Source organism: Tupaia chinensis, unplaced genomic scaffold (genome assembly GCF_000334495.1).
Source record: "Tupaia chinensis unplaced genomic scaffold, TupChi_1.0 Scaffold143642_1, whole genome shotgun sequence".
NCBI lineage: Eukaryota > Metazoa > Chordata > Mammalia > Scandentia > Tupaiidae > Tupaia > Tupaia belangeri.
In genome coordinates this window covers 206,216-223,771 of record NW_006203490.1, presented here as the reverse complement: position 1 = coordinate 223,771, position 17,556 = coordinate 206,216, and the positions used below count along the sequence as shown (strand labels likewise).

The following is a 17,556-nucleotide window of genomic DNA, read 5'->3' as shown; positions in this document are numbered from 1 at the left end:
GAACTCAAAAAGCTTGTAGATATAAGACCAGTGTATAAAAATCAATTGCTTTTCTGTACATGAGTACTGAACACTCTGAATGTGAAATTTAAAAAGAAATTTCACCTGGAACAACAACAAAAAGAAAAAAAAAAACTTAAGAATCAATTTTAAATTTTAATTTTTTTAAGGTTTATGCTCAAGGGCATGTACACTTTCTGGAGAAAGACAAAGAGGGAAAGAAAGAAATCACTCCTTGAGGATGACCACCCTGCAATACCCTCCCCTTCATTCTCCTCTTGGGATTTGGGGCATGAATGCATACACGCCTGGCATGATTTTCAAGCTGCCAGGTCTAGGACTCAAACCATGGTTGCCTATGTGGGGATCTAGTGTCTTAGACACCAAACCATCTGCTGGTCCCCACATAGGAATAAATTTAACAGAAGAACTATAAGACTTGTACACCAAAAACATTAAAACATTTTGGAAAGATGACTTAAGTAAACAGAAAAAAAGTACACATTCATTCATTGAATGATTTAATGTGCTATCAAGGTGGCAATATTCCCCAAAATGACTTACAGATTTAACTAATTCCAATTAAAATTCTTACTCATTTTTCCCCCCCTGCAAAAATTAACAAATTGATCCTAAAGTTTATATAGAAATGCTAGGGACCTTGAATAGCCAAAACAATATTGAAAAAGTAGTTACAAGATCCTCTTACTGATTTCAAAACTTACCACAAAGCTACAGTAATAATGTGAGTGTAGTACTGATATGAGAACAGGCATATAAATCAATGGAATAGCATTCAGTGTCCAGAAGCAAACTTTCACATTTATAGTCAATCGGTTTAGACAAGGGTGCTCTGATGAATTAAAGGGTAAAGAACAATCTTTTTAAGAAACAGTGCTGAGAAAACTAATTACTCAAATTTGAAATAATTAAATTGGATCCTTAATTTGTACCATCTACAAAAATGAACTCAAGTGACAAAAGCAAAAGGTAGATAAACTCAACTTTATCACAAGTAAAACATATATTTTTAAGGACATCAAGAAAGTGAATCAGTAACCACAGAATGGGAGAAAATATTTGCAATCATATATTTGATAAAGGAATTGCATTTAAAATATATAAAATAACTCTTGGGACCAGCAGTTAGCTTAATGGCTATGTCGCTGGACTTCCATGTAGTCGACCACGGTTCAAGTCCTGGACCCAGTGGCTTAAACTCACTCCGGGCACGTGTGCGTGCATGCCCAAGATCCCGAGAGGAGAATGGAGGAGAAGGGATTGCGGCATGGCCATCCTCCCAGAGGGTGATTTCTCCCTCTCTGTCTCTCTGTCTCTCTCTGTCTGTCTGGCGAGCACACGTGCCCTATAGCGAAAAAAACTCTCAAAAAAATATATATATATAAAATAACTCTTGAAAGTCAACAATAAAATGACAACCAATTAAAAAATGGACAAATGACTCAAGTAGACATTTTTCCAAAGAAAATATACAAATGGCCAATAACTGCATGAAAGATGTCCAACATGCTTAGTCATTAGACAAGTAAAAATAAAAACCACAATGAGATTCTACTTCCTACCCAATAGCATAGTTAAAGTGAAAAAGCCTGATAACAAGTGCTGGGGAAGTTGTAAAGAAATTGGATCCCATAGGCATTGCTGGTAGGATAGTAAGTAAGCAGAGTGATAGCTATTGGGTAAAGATATCTTTGGGGTAATGAAATGTTATACAATTAGATGGTGGTGATGACTGTACAACTTTGTGAATATGTGGAAAATCACTGAATTGTATATTTTAAATAATGAATCTTATGTATGTGAATTATAAAGCCTAATAAATCTCGATTATATCTTGGTAAAGATATGTACATTATATCTTTTTTTTGGAGAGGTTTTTGCTATAGGGTGTGTGTGCTCGTCAGACAGGCAGAGACACAGAGAGACAGAAAGTGAGAAATCACCCCCCCAGGGGGGATGGCCATGCCACAATCCCTTCTCCTCTTGGGATCTTGGGCACGCACACACATGCGCCCAGTGTGAATTTTAAGCCACCAGGTCCAGGATGTGAACCACGGTCGACTACATGGAAGTACAGCGACACAGCCATTACGCTAACTGCTGGTCCCTGTACATTATATCTTGAAAATTAAAAAGTTAGGTTTATGTTAAAGTAATTACGAGAGATGAAATGTAAAGTTTCCTAGACCTCTTCTATAGACTATCAAATAGCATTGTGAGGATATAATTATAATTTAGTTTGGTAATTTTTCTTTTTATTGAAAAGACTGTATTAGAAGAGTGGAGCACAGACAAACAATCTTTTCAGTCTGACTAAAAGCAGAGAGGAGATTTTAATGATAACAGAAAACGGTAACACTGCCTAACAAAATAATTGATTAGGCACAATTTCCAAAGCAGTCAATATTTAAATGGAGAATATGGAGAAGTAATAATTTGAATTAGCAAGAGATATTGTAAGAGTTAAGAGTTGTAATAGCTATTAATAAGAGTTAAGGCTTAAACTCTATAAATTGGTCAATTAATCATGCAGATATTTAAGACCACTCATTTTGCTACACAGTATTCCCAAACTGGGTGGGGAACAAGGTCAGTATTAAGCTCTTTATACCTTGTTTGTTTTTAAATCACTTGGGTAAGATAAAACTTACAAATAAAAGGCAACTCTAAGGGACCAGCAGATGGCGGAATGGTTATGTTGCTGGACTCCCACATAGTCAACTGCAGTTTGAGTCCTGGACCCTGTGGTTTAAAACTCACACCAGGCACATGTGTATATGTGTGTGCATGCCCAAAAGCCTGAGAGTAGAATGGAGAAGGGATCTTGGAGTGGCCATCACACACACACACATACACACACACACACACACACACACACACAACTCTAAAAAATTAATTTGCATTTTGTAGTTATACTACAAATGGTACCTTAATTTTACTGCAATACCTAGATTTTAAAGTAGGTTTCTAAAAGTGTTTCTGACCTGAATTATCATTATTATTTTTTTTAATTATTTTAATACTACGCCTCAAGTTTTCTTTATTTGCCTCCCTTATTTTACTACTCCTCAATTCTTCATTCTCCATAGCCGAAATTTTGGCCATTACCACTGATCACACTTAATAGATATCCTACTGATATTCAATTTACTTTGTTCTTTATGGACAAAATATACTACTTAAAAGCTCATAGTTAGCTGATGTCGCTAAATGTAAAAACTAATTTTAGCTCCATTCCATTTTCTCTTCAGTGAAAACTCAAATCATGCTCCAGGCAATGTGAAAAGATCAACTGAGTAGACTGAGGTTGAGTGTCCTCAGAGCTCTGTCCAAAAAACTAGTCCTCTATCAGCAGCTGAAGGGCAGCTTAGGCTGCCTGGAGGCCAGGGAGCCCAGCATGGAACAATGGCAGGAAAATAGAGTTCCCTTCATTCCTTAATTCACATGCAAGTGAGGTGCCAATCAAGTGCTGACAAGCATGGAGAAACCAAAATCAAAAGTGGGTAGAGATACACTTTCAAAAGGGACTGTTTTCATACATTTCTAAGTGATTTCTAAGTAACGGTGGTTGTGAACATACCTCTAATAACAAGAAAAAGGAAATAAAAGTAGTAAGACAAAGACTAATTTTATATGAGTTAAAAAAAACTAATAAGGTATTTTTATTAAGGTTGTTTAGTGTTTTATAAAAATATGAATACTCATTCGGCTAAGGAAAAAACTGAATACAAATTGATTTATTGAGCACTGCAAACAGGGATGGTAAGTGAGCTGAGACTGGTAACTGCCCATTGACAAGGAAAACCTGCTCATTTCCAAATGAAAGAAAATTTTAAGGTTGTATGGTTTTGACAAACTGATCATCACCTGGAAAGGCAAGAGTGAAAGCACTCAGAAATGGCCAGCAGTGGAAGCAGTAGGAATCACTCATCAAAGTGGCTGGAGAAAGAGAGGATGAGAAAGGTCAAAAAAACTTCATTGTTTTAAAATGACAGTTCATTTCCAAAACATTGAGACTGAATGTTTAAGAATGTAAGTCAAAAGTAAATAGTATTTGTAGTGTTCTTTCCAAATAAATTTGGTAAATGTATGCTAACCACAATTATTAACTCTGTCATGTAAAAAATAAAACTTCTGAGACAAACTTAAGGCTTTGTAAAGAATGGTGTAATAACTAACTTTACATACTAGCATTGTTTTAAATATACAGAGGAGATAACACAGGCAGGAGACTTAAGAAGTTCATGGAAAATAAAATTAAAGTCTGAGTTTATTTTGGTGCAAAATATTTTTGAAATCCATGCATGGTTCATAATATGAATTTCCCATTAACTCTTTTCTTAAAAAATAATTATTATTTAATTTTATTCAATCATTCATTTATTTTAATTTGACCATAGAGAGACACAGAAAGAGAGAGAGGAAAAGCGAGAAAGCAAGCCCACAAGGTCTGGGACTCGAACCATGGTTGGCTATGTGGGAGTGTCCAGCGCCTTAACCATCACACCACCTGCTGGTCCCACCCATTAACTGTTTGAAGATCCCTTCATATGTATTGTTATTTTCAAAAGGTTATGATCAAGTCATAAAATAATAGTTATTTCCTTTTGCCTTTAATGACTATATGCTTGAACTGACATCAGAGCTATCTTATTATTATTTTTATAGAGAGATTTTAGCTATAGGGCACATGCTCTTGCTGGAGAGACAGAGAGAGACAGAAAGCAAGAAATCACCTCCAAGGGGGGATGGCCATGCTGCAATCCCTTCTCCTCCATTCTCCTCTCAGGATTTTGGGCACGCATGGACACGGGCCCAGTGTGAGTTTTAAGCAGCTAGTTATGGGACTTGAACTGTGCTTGACTATGTGGAAATTCCAGTGATATAACCATTATGCCATCTGTTGGTCCCCCAGAGCTGTCTTTTCAACATCTATTTTTACTAGGACCACAGAAAGATTAGAGGATTGAAAATGTGAGTTGTTAACATATGAGAGTAAAAGTAGCAGAAGGTATATTTTTCGTATCGCTTTTCTCATTATTACTGTAGATAGTATACTGTTTTTATGAGGTCAGGCCTGGTCAAGTTCCATGATTTACTACCATAAAAATGAACATTCGTTTTGCAAACAAATCTCTGACTATAACATATTCTTCAGAAGAAATTCAACACTTTAAGTTAGGATCAATAGCAAATTATGCTCCCAGTTTTCAAAAACAACTATCAGCCAAATAGGAAAGCTGTACAACTATTTCGTACTGTAAATTTAAAGGTAAGTTATCTTCAGATATCTATTGGAAGCATGTACATTTTAAATTATAATTAATTACATGCAATTTTAAATCTTTTTTTTTTTTGAGAGAGAGATTTTTGCTATAGGGCAATTGTACTTGCTGGAAAGACAGAGAGAAACAGAGAAGAGAAAGTGAGAAATCATCCCCTCAGTAAAGATGGCCAAATCACAGTCCCTTCTCCTTCATTCTCCTCTAGGGATTCTGAGCACACACGTACACACATCTGGCATGAATTTCAAGTAGCTGGGTCCAGGACTTGAACCTCAGTCACCCATGTAGGAGTGCAGAGCCTTAACTACTACCTGATGGTCCCACACAATTGTAATTTTTTTTTAATTTTAATTTGTATTTTTAAATTTTTTTAGCTATAGGGCACGTGCGCTTGCCAGACAGATAGAGAGAGATGGAGGGAGAGAAAGTGAGAAATCATTCCCCAGGGGGGATGGTCACACCGCAATCCCTTCTCCTCCATTCTCCTCTCAGGATCTTGGGCACGCACGCACACGCGCCCGGCTTGAGTTTTAAGCCACTGGATCCGGGAAGCAAACCGCGGTCGACTATGTGGGAGTCCAGCAACATAGCCATTACGCTAACTGCTGGTCCCACAATTCTAATTTTTGAAAATGATTTTTCATGAGAGATAGAGACAGAAAAAGGAGTAGGGAAGAGAGAGAGAGAGAGAAAGAGAACTTTGACAGAGTCTTGCCATGACATGATTTTCCTCCCAAGTCTCCCAACCAGTCAAGACCACAGTGTTTTCAGGTCAAAGCAGGATCTGCATCCAGGCCTTCCACGTGGCTCTAGTATTGTGCAGTACTGATTCACCACCTGCACCACCATAGCTGGTCCTCAAATTTAATTTAGCAATGGCAAGACACATTTCATTAGCGGTCCTAACTGGTACCTGCTATTCAAATAATAAGCACTGTTAAGTAACAGTATTTATTGGTGAAACCCTACTTCCACACAGTTTAATTTAAAATAAATTTTCTTAAAATCTGTGACCTGAAGAGGAATGTGAACTTATATGAAGATGGTAGAAAAACAATTTCCATCCATTCAGACATTATGTTACAAACTAAGACTATTCCCTAATAAGAGAGAGTGTATGTGTGTGTGTGTGTGTGTGTGTGTGTGTGCATGTACAGAATTTTTAATGAGGAGTCGAATTTTACAACAATTTAATCCAATTTAAATTTTACTGATATCCAGAGGATTTAATGTCTGATGCATTATTGTGAGAAAAACGAAAATATAATTTAATATTTAGATATCACTGTTCACAATCCACTTTCTTGTAAACTTAATACTAAAATTCTGAATCCATGTAAAACAATTTTATATATTATACCTTTATTGAAAAAAATCCCTAAAAAATGAGTATTTGGCACCATTCTAAACATCATGACTCTTCTCCTAAGAATGTTGGTGATAATGGGAAGAATATTATTTAATTTTAGGCAAAAGCAAAATGTTTAAAAATATGTCAATGTTTTTTCTTTCCTTAGTCATGTTTTTCAAGTCTTTTTAAACAGAAACTTGGTGGACTTAAATATATTCATCAAATTGATCACAAATGAAAGTACAACTCATCACTGTATAATGCTATTTGCTTCAAGGAATCCATTTCATTAGGTGAGGGAGCTGTCAGTCTTTCATCAGTTGCTACCATCTGTATTCTGCTGCTATCCATCCCAATCAAAGTTATTTCACAGAAAGTAGCAAATATATGAAGTTGAGATCACCACCATTAATATCTTAAACCTAAACAAGGTGTGTTACGTTAAATAGACTTCTCAGCCCGGGCGATGCCTGACAGATATGTGATGTGCCAGTGGTTATATTATATTCCTCCTCCCATGCATGTGCCTCCTGCAGAGACAGCAGACTACAGAAGCTGACCCTTACTGAGACCATCTTGTCTCTCTGACAAAGCTCCTTTTTAACTTCTTACTTACTGGTTACTTACTGTGATGGAGAAAAACTTTAGCTCAGCTTGTGATAATTTCACAGGCCCTGAGGACCCTGACCCTAATAGCCTCAAGGTCAGAAGCCAAGTCTTGTTCTGAAACATCTGTGTGCTTTATATTAAAGTGGAACAAAAGTGGAGAAATATCCACCAGTGTGTGACAAGAAGGACAGGCAAAATAGGACTGACACACTGGTCATCTGTTAACCTTGGCATCTTGAGTTCATTTTAAAAACTGTCCAAAATGCAATTAAGTTTCACATTTGGTGCACAAAGGTTTTTTAAAAACTGTCATAAAATAAAAAACGGGATTTTGTTTTACAGAAATTTGAAATCCGATTAGCCTTGCAGGCTTTTAGACAGGTTTTAAGTCACGCTATAAGTCAAGAAGTTTTATTTTTTAAGGAATGAAAGGACTTACAAAGAAATAAGATATCTATATGTATTTATGTATATATTTATATATATGGGTTGAAATAAATTATTTGAAAAACATTCGTTTTTTTAAAAAGATACTAGTATATTAAAGAACAATCTTAAGATACCATTGTGTATATCAAAAGAAATAAGTTATTATACCAGAGTTAGAAGGACCTGAAAATAACCTCTAAACATTGGAATCAATTTAAGAAATAAAAAATTTAACTTATTTATTGATTCTAAGAGGACACAAGCATTTGAAGATTTAGGTCAGCTATTCTCAGGTGTCAGGTGTCACCATCAGTTTTATATCTAAATCATGTGGGTAAGCAATACGATGGAGCAGGAAGGTTGAAAAGGCCACCTAAATATATTTAATTTCCATGACAAAGAGAAACACACACCAGAGTCTAGACACAGAAAAATTAGACAATCAATTCTGTGACTGCTTTAAATGTTCACTGTGATCTATTAGAACCTAAATGATCAAATACATGTTTATCAAAGATTAATGGAAGCTTTCTGATAGCTCTAATACCAATCATGTAAATTTTGATTAGGTATCAAGTACCAACTGGTAGAGATACAAGTCAGCTAAAACTTGTCAAAATATTCCCAAATACTCAGAGTCTCTTCAAATTTTGAACAATTTACAGAGAACACAAGTTTCACTGGTGTACACATAAAATAAGAAATGTAAGTATCATGGAATGTATAGAAACTTGGATTACAATGCAGAAATGTCTAGGTAGTATGTAAACAAGGAACTGGCAAAAAGCTTTCTTATTTACACTGAGAAGCTCTGTCATCAGAAAATAAATTTGTATATTCTTTTTCTTTTTAAGAGAGATTTTTTGCTATAGGGTGCATGCACTCATTAGAGTGAGACAGACAGAAAGTGAGAAATCACTCCACAGGATGGATGGCATCCCTTCTTCTCCATTCTCCTCTCAAGATTTTGGTCATGCACACACACATGCTCAGCAAGAATTTTAAGCCACCGGGTCTGGGACTTGAACCGTGTTAGACTATGTGGGAGTCCAGCAACATAACCATTATACAATCTATTGGTCCCTAAACCAGTATACTCTTTTTGACCATAAAATTACTTACTCAAAATACTTTATTTTCATCCTTTATATAAAGCAACTTAAGTAATAATATCAAGAAAAAGGGAATAGAGAGGGAAAAAAAACTATCAAGAGATGGGAATTAAAAACAGAGTTAAGGGGACTGCAGTGGCATGGTGCTTAAGGCACTGGACTCCCACATGGCTAACAGTGGTTTGAGTCCCTGACCTGGTGGTTTGGTTTCTCACTTTCCCTCTCTCTGTTTTCTTGGTGAGCAAACATGCCCTACAGCAAAATAAGAATAATAAGAAGAAATAAAATTTAATAAATATATATTTTTTAAAACAAAGAATTAAATGTGCACTTACCAGTTCAACAAAAGCAAGTCCTCCATAGCTGTGAGCAACAAAAAATACATTCTCAGCTGCAGACTGGGCTATGAAATGGTCCCAAACATAGAGTGCGTGTTCTTCAGGAGAACCATTTTCCTATAAAGAAAACATATATTATACATTATATCTAATTATTATAATTTTATTGTCTCTCTATCTCTCTAGTGAGCACACGTGCTCTGTGGCAAAAATCTAAGCAAACAAACAAACAAAAAATTTATTTAAATTTTTACACTTATATCTGAAAATATTACACATACATCTAAATTATTAGATTTATAGGATTTTAAGTACCTCTATAAGCCAAAAATAAGCAGAAAATGAATAACAAATATTTTCTATTAAAATGATTTAAAACATAGATAGTATTTTTAAAAAACATTTCTCTATATATTCTTTGCTAGAACTGGGAGAAATTAGTAACATATACCTAGGGGCTTTTACATTTAGCTTAACTTACTAATTCCTAATAAATTTATGTATACTGCTTAAAATTTGAAAGTTCTGTAATAACTTGATTTTGCTGTATTTATTTGTATAACTGATAAATACTACTATTAAAGCCAAAATCTGAATAATGAAAAACAAAAATAAAACAATCTAAATAAAATTGATTTAAAAAATCCCAAAGAACAAAAGATCATGAAAATGTTTTGTACAAACATTTTTTAGAAACTTAACACCAAAAGACTAATTTCCCAAGAATGTTACAAATATAAGACAATGAACACATATATTCACATTATCCATCTTAGACATTTTATCATAATTAATTAAATTCCTATGTATGGCTTTACATGTCACCTAGAAGTTATTACCGCCTTATGTCTATCTCTGCCCTAAATTTCTCTCTGGAGAAAGCTAACTTCTTAATGATCATTTATGGATATCTTATAGACACTTCAAATTTAGCCATTCAATGCTATACTAAAAACTTGCCCTGTAAAGGCTGGTTTTATAGCCTTGTAGTTAAGGCACCCTGTTCCCACATGGCCAACCTTGTACTTAGTCCTGGATCTGGAGGCCTGAGAAACATGTCGTATGTGTGTGTGGATTCCCAAAATCACAAAAGGGAGAAGAGATGGAGGAGAAAGGATTGCAGTGTGACCATTCCCCGTGGAGGGTACTTTCTTTTCTCCCTCTATCTTGGTCTCTCTGGAGAGCACACGTACCCTCTAGCAAAACCAAAAACCATTTCCTTAACAGACTTGTCACTGTTCTTCCCATGTCCAGCTGAAATTGCACCAGCATCTTTTATTTCTCCCTCAAATTCCTCATATAATCAATAATTAATTCTCTCTGATTCTATCTCTAATTGTTTCTTATGTCTATTTACTTCTCTCCACCCTCATGTCCTTTGGCTTGGATCAAGTCATCATCATTTCACAAGCAGATGGCCACGAAAGTCTCCAGACTAGTTTCCATGCTCTTAGAACTGCCCGTTTACATACTCTAAGGCGGCAGCAAGAACGACCTTTCAAAAATGCAAACATCTTGTGTTGCCTTGCTGCTTGTTGCTTAGAACCCTCTGAAGTTTTCTCATTACCCTCAAGATGAGGCTAAATTCCACATTATAAAAATCAATGCCCTTCATGATCTCACCTTTGTTTATTTCTTGAACTACATCTCTCACAATGTCCTGAAAAAATACATCTAAAAGACAGTCCTTTGTCCCAACAGACAGCAGAGAACTCTGTGTGCTCCCACTGCAGAGTACAAGTTACAGTAACCTAATACTTTTCTTGTCTTTGGACCATTTCCTTTTTGTGAAAGTGAGTCTGTGTTCTGCCCCCACTTCACTTAGCACCATCACCTCCCTCATTCTTACTTGTCTTCAGTACTCAATGACATTTCATCTCCTCTAGCAAGTCTTCCTTATTACCCCAAAAGCTAGGTATTATATTATTAGTCTTAGTATTATTTAGTTTGCTGTACGGTGTGTATGCTTGCTGGAGAGAGACAAAGTCATGCCACAATCCCCTCTCCTCTGTCCTCTCAGGGTTTCGTATATGCATATACACACTCCCGGTATGATTTTCAAGCTTCCGGGTCCAGGATTCAAACCACAGAATCAGTTCTGTGGTATCTAGCCGTCTTAACATCCATGCCACCTGCTGGCCCAGTAATACCTTCAAACAATGTCTTGTGCATGATTCACATTATTGCTCTAACGGATTTGTATGGTGTTTATTAGACTATCAAATTCTAATGCCCAAGAACTGTGCCTTTTTGTTTGATAAATGTTTGTACAATTATGACTAATAAAAATACAACATTTACCTTTAGGTTGATTACCTACAACCTCATAGTCATATATTAAAATACATATTCTCAAAGGCACCTATTAGAAACATAAATATGAAATTACCCATATATAAGCTACGCACACATTAGACTATCAAATTCTAATGCCCAAGAACTGTGCCTTTTTGTTTGATAAATGTTTGTACAATTATGACTAATAAAAATACAACATTTACCTTTAGGTTGATTACCTACAACCTCATAGTCATATATTAAAATACATATTCTCAAAGGCACCTATTAGAAACATAAATATGAAATTACCCATATATAAGCTACGCACACACACATGTATATATATAAAATATATATATATTTCAGCCTTAGGGCATGGAGAGAGACAGTGAATGGGAAAGTGAGAAATCACACCCCAGGTCATCTGCAGTCCCTTCTGCTTCATTCTCCACTGGGGATCTTGGGCACACATGCACACGCATGTGGTGTGCTTCAAGGCACTGGGTCCAGGACTTAAACTGCGGTTGGCCATGTGGGAGTCCAGCAACTGCTATGCCATCTGCTGGCCCCATAGATAAAAATAAACATTTTTAAAGTTTTTTGCCATAGGGTGTGTGCACTCACCAGAAAGAGAGACAGAAAGTGAGAGAAAAAGTGAGAAATGCTCCCTCCCCACCACCAGGGGTCACACTGCAATCCCTTCTTCTCCATTCTCCTCCTGGTATTTTTTTGGAACACACATACATGCACCCAGCGTGGTTTTCAAGCCAGGTCTGGGATTTGAACTGAGATTTGTCATGTAGGAGTCCAGCACTTTAACCACTATGCCACGTACTGGCTACAACATTTAAGATATATATTATATATATAATGAAAAAAAATTGGAGTAGAATTCTTGTAAGGATTTTAGGCTTTGAAAGTTAACTTTGAATATTTTAAAAAGCATAAAAACAGTTATAAAAATAAGGATAACAGTTAACTCTAAGGCAGAGTCTAGGCTGTAAATGGGAAATAGATTTCTAGTGGCTGTCAGAGTTCTATTTCTTTCTTTCCTTCTTTCTTTCTTTCTTTTCTTTTCTTTTCTTTTTTTTTTTTTTGGAGAGGTTTTTTTCTTTAGGGTGCATATGCTTGTCAGAAGAAGGCATTCCCACATGGAAACATTCATTCTCAGCCCAGGCCCACCTCAAACTAGTGTCAAGGCTTGGATGACCAAAACCTGGACCCAAGTTTAATTTCAGGAGTGGGCTAGTCCAATTCGAATTCATTCTCAGCAGGCCTTTGGGTCTTTATTATAGAAAGGTCTACCTTTAGACTCCTCACCTTGGAATAGCTCAGGGCTTTGGGTTTTTAATCCCTTTTCCCCAGAGGCCTTTGGACACAGTTCAGGTTGGCTTCTGAGCAATAGAAGCGTTAAAGGGCAGTCTTGAGCTTTTCAGGTTTCCTAGTACAGGTTACTATTTAAAGCTCTGACAGAACCACTACTGTGAGAATCTCATTTTAGCATTTCATAATCCTTTCTATCCTCTAGGTGAGGCTCAGATACCTAAATTTGACAAGTAGGGTGTGCCTTTATTTTTATTCAGCAAACATTTTCTTTCTTTCTTTCTTCTTTCTTTCTTTCTTTCCTTCTTTCTTTCTTTCTTTTCTTTTCTTTTCTTTTTTTTTTTTTTGGAGAGGTTTTTTGCTATAGGGTGCATATGCTTGTCAGAAAGGCAAAGAGAGAGACAGAGAAACAGAAAGTGAGAAATCACCTCCCCCCAGGTGGGATGGCCACGCTGCAATCCCTTCTCCATTCTCCTCTCGGGATCTTGGGCACGCACGCACATGCGCCCAGAGTGACTTTAAGCCACTGGGTCCGGGACTCGAACCACAGTCAACTACATGGGAGTCCAGTGACATAGCCATTACATCAAATGCTGGTCCCAGAGTTCCATTTCTTGACTGCAGTGGTAGTTATATACGTATGTTCCTTTTAGTTATTCTTTAAACTGACTACACATTTAGAACTTTTCTGTAGATATATGTAATATATCCACAGAATTTATTGTGTGAACATTTTTAGAATGAAAATAAGATATTATGAGTAACTGAACTAGAAGAACAGGTCTAATTTGGGACTATTCAGTGAAACCCTGGACATCTGGCCACCCTAGTTACATCTTACAATAAAAGAAATGTGAAAACAACATAGGGACAAAGTTATCAGAGTTTCTACCTACTGATAGTTAGTAGAACTAATAATCTTCAACATGTGATGGCCCTAAACTGTCTACAGATAGACAGACTGAAAACATAGGTAAATTTGATTACTTTGTCCCGTGAATTGTTGTGCTAGAAGTGGACAAGGAAAGATGATAAAAAAGCATGCCAATATCCTAACCTTTAGTAAGTTTTAAAGTTCATAGGGTATTAACACAAACAAACTTGCAAGCAGTAGTGTGTGAGAAGTCTTTCTTCTCTTATTGTTGGATTGTCTTGACACCAAGTTCAACGGGCTCATTCAATAAATCCACACTATCTGCCCTCAGTGAGGTTCTCTTTCAGTCACTTATTTTTCCTTCATACTGCTGAGACCATTTCTGCTGCATTCTTCCCATTCTCACCTAAATTGAGGGCCTTATGATAGTCTTCTAACTAATCTCATTTCTTCTAATCTTTCCTCTAATTATGTTGCCAAACTACTTACTAAAGTCCTCCTCTGAGCAATCTACTGTCCTGCTAAAGGATTCCTTTACTGAAATGGTTCCCTTTGCCTACCAAATAACTACTGAGTTGTTGGAAAAGTCATGATGCATTTTTGCATAGAAAAACATAGTAAAAAGTGTATCATGACTTTCCTGCCCTTACGGAACTCGTTAGCCCTCATATTCCCCAAATGTACCTTTCTAGACTTCCCTCTCACTATTTCCAGAGACCTTATATCCGATGAAAATCTATTATTACTATTAATAGTATGAAAACCCCAGACAAAACTCTACCATGGGATTTAGTCTGGGATCTCAGGGCTAATGCCCCTCAGATTATGCAAAGCCTACAGGCAGACAAGCAGTTAGGTCATCCATATACGAGATGATAGAACAAATATTCCTCAGGGTGGCAACAGAGTGAATGGTAAGAAAGGGCCAGAAGGAGTCATCACAAAGGAAGAACTGGAAAAACTCTGAATCACAGGATATGAGGGAAACTGCCAGTCAGGCCCGAATGACCCATCTATGACTCAAAGAGGGTTAAAAGACAACCGTTCTTTCAACTGTTTATATAGAACAACTACTACTCAGAATAGTTCTATAGCTGAGTCTTTTCCTCCACAGACTAGAGAGACAATATCTGTTAATAGCACCCTGTCAGCAGCAGGAGAGAGAAACCTCAAGTTTCTTTGTACACCAAGTACTTAAATGTCTTCAGTCTGACTCTAAGGTCATCAACTTAGTCTTTAGCTTTCGATTTAAAACCAACTCTTCTAAAAAGTGAGACTCAATTGAGGAAATGTCTAAATACCCACTAGGGAGTCTTTTATAGGCTCAAAGTAAACTTATTTAATTCATAAGTCTACTCTGACCCACACTTGATATCCACTGACCTCCAAAGATCCAAAGTAGTAATCACAGCTTACCAGCCGGGCAGCACCAGACATTCCTTTTTAGTTCTTTCTTTGTTGCTTTTAAAGTTTATTTAGTAATTCCATGAAGAAAAAAGACAGACAGCAACCCCCAACAGGTCTTGATGCTGTGGTCTACCCCTTGCCGTCAGCCTGTCCCAGATTATAGGCACAAATGTGCCCGTGTACACAGGCTGGTTTCTGGATGTGAACCAGGAACCTTCTCACACTGGCCAGCCTCACATAGTGTCATGTTTTACTGCTGACCCACCATCTAGTCTTCAGATATTTCTTTTTAGTGGGGACTTTGCAATAGTTCTTACATAGAAACTTTAGCCTTGTAGGAGTTACTCTCTTGGGTCCACAGGGTGCTCACTCAGGAGCAAGGGTATCTCACCTCTGGGACAAGCTGAATCCAGTGAAATCATGTGGGTGTATAAAGGCCCAGTTTCTTGCCTAAGACGAGACATGTCTCAAAAGCCATCCTAGATCCGGAGATCACCATGGGGTTAGTTAAGACCTTTGTTGTGCAGTTCAACTCCTACACAATTTCATATTTTTCATTCCCCTACAGGCCCTGATCCCAAGAAGACTTATTAACAAACTTCCTTCATGTAGATCTCCATTTCAAAATCTGTTATCTGGGAAGTTCAACCTGAGATACCACCATGTCAGGCTTCCAGAGAAACAAAAGTAGAAAGTTCACTGAAGGTCAAATCTGGTGCAGAAGTAGAAAAGGTTTTTACCAACCTGTGTTCCTCAATGTCTTATAAGAAATATGTGGAAAGTATGATATAACTAGTTACATGTATTATTATTGTGCCCTATGTTTAAAACTACTGAAAAATACTGTGGACTCAAGGTTACTTGATAGCGTAACTATCAGTTATCACAGCTTAAATTAAATTCTATACCATTTCATTGGTTCTTTGTTATTCTGTGTCTTTAACCTGCCACATCACTTCTTTCTCCTGGAATGTTTGCAATTTAAGAGAGATTATCTTTTGAACTATAAATACAAAGTGCTATAGGTGCTCAATAAATTATTAATAATGCCAGTATCATTGGCAATGACACTGTGGACAAAGTCATTTAGAATGCACTTAAAAATTTAAGACAGAGTATTTAAATTCTGTTTCAGGACTCTACCTCTAAAAATCTAGAATGTGGCAAATGATTAATGCTCAAGATGTTTATCACTATCTTATTTATAACAACAACAATTTAGATTGAGCTTAAGTACCCAATATTGGACAAATAAATATTCAAATAAATTAGTTTATATAGGAAATATGTAGCTATTTGGTAAGTTTATAATATATTACATGCAGCTCATATGATTTTCCACTTGAAATTCCCTATGTAAAAAGTTTAAAAAACACTTTTCAAAAGAAGAAACAAGTAGCTGAGCTGCATATGTATGGTGGGATTATGAGAATTTCCTATTTTTACCTTGTTTCTACTATTTAGAACTGTCCAAAGTGTCTATAAAGTGTATGCGTTGATAATAAAACTTTATAAATGAGCTGATGCTATTACAAGGTAAACAACAACACTAAATCAAAAGTACTAGTGAGTGATCACTGATGGTTTCTTAGAGAATCAGCATCTGAGCAAGGTCTTTATACTTTCTTATGTGACAAATTCTAATGCCTGGTCTGAAGATACTGAACACTAACAAGCCGCAAATGGTAGCTGAAAGTTTGAAAGTACTTGAAGAAATTGAACATTAGAAAATTTAGAAGTGCACAGGGCCAGCAGGTGGCGTGGTGGTTAAGGCACTGGAATTCCCACATGGCTGACCACAATTCAAGTCCCAGACCTGGCGGCTTGCTTTTTCATTCTCCCTCTCTCTGTCTTTCTCTGGCAAAATTCATGTGAAAAAAAATTAATAATAAATAAATTTTAAAAATAAATAATTCTTTAAAAAAAACAAAATACAGAGGTGCACAGACAGTGTAGGAATCTAAGAATACTAGAGTTATTACTGAACAACTTAAGACAATACAGTTTTAAAGCAGTTATGGATGATCAATAATGACCCTGAAATCATCTAAAAATAGTCACTGATGGTATATAAACCTTATAAACCCTATTTTTGAAGGACTAGGGGCATACAATTAAAAAATGGTCTATTAAAATTACTATTTAAAAAGGAGGTAATTAAAGAGGTAGGTAACCTTAGCTATACAAAAACTTGGCTTTCATATCTGATTACTTCTCCAGAATTTCAGAGATTGAAGATTTTTTTATTATGTACAGTGTTTAAACATGCTAGATCCCCATCATTTGTATACTTTAAGAAATCCTTACTTTAGGGAACCAGCAATTAGCATAATGGCTATGTCGCTGGATTCCCACATAGTCAACTGTGGTTCGCGTCCCAGACCTGGTGGCTTAGAACTCACGGTGGGCGCGTGTGCGTGTGTGCCCAAGATCCCGAGAGGAGAATGGAGGAGAAGGGATTGCGGCGTGGCCATTCCCCCTGGGGGGTGATTTCTCGCTTTCTGTCTCTATGTCTCTCTCTGTCTGT

General features: G+C 36.5%; 1 protein-coding gene across 3 annotated transcripts in view; it reads right to left on the bottom strand.

Moving 5' to 3' along the window:
* ARB2A (ARB2 cotranscriptional regulator A) overlaps positions 1-17,556 on the bottom strand; it is a 473,507-nt gene that overhangs the window by 259,544 nt on the left and 196,407 nt on the right. For all 3 annotated transcript variants that reach the window (XM_006164516.3, XM_027766702.1, XM_027766701.1), the window contains one exon: positions 9,143-9,262. In XM_006164516.3, the coding sequence (XP_006164578.1) occupies positions 9,143-9,262 (120 nt within the window). The remainder of the gene's footprint in view (positions 1-9,142; positions 9,263-17,556) is intronic.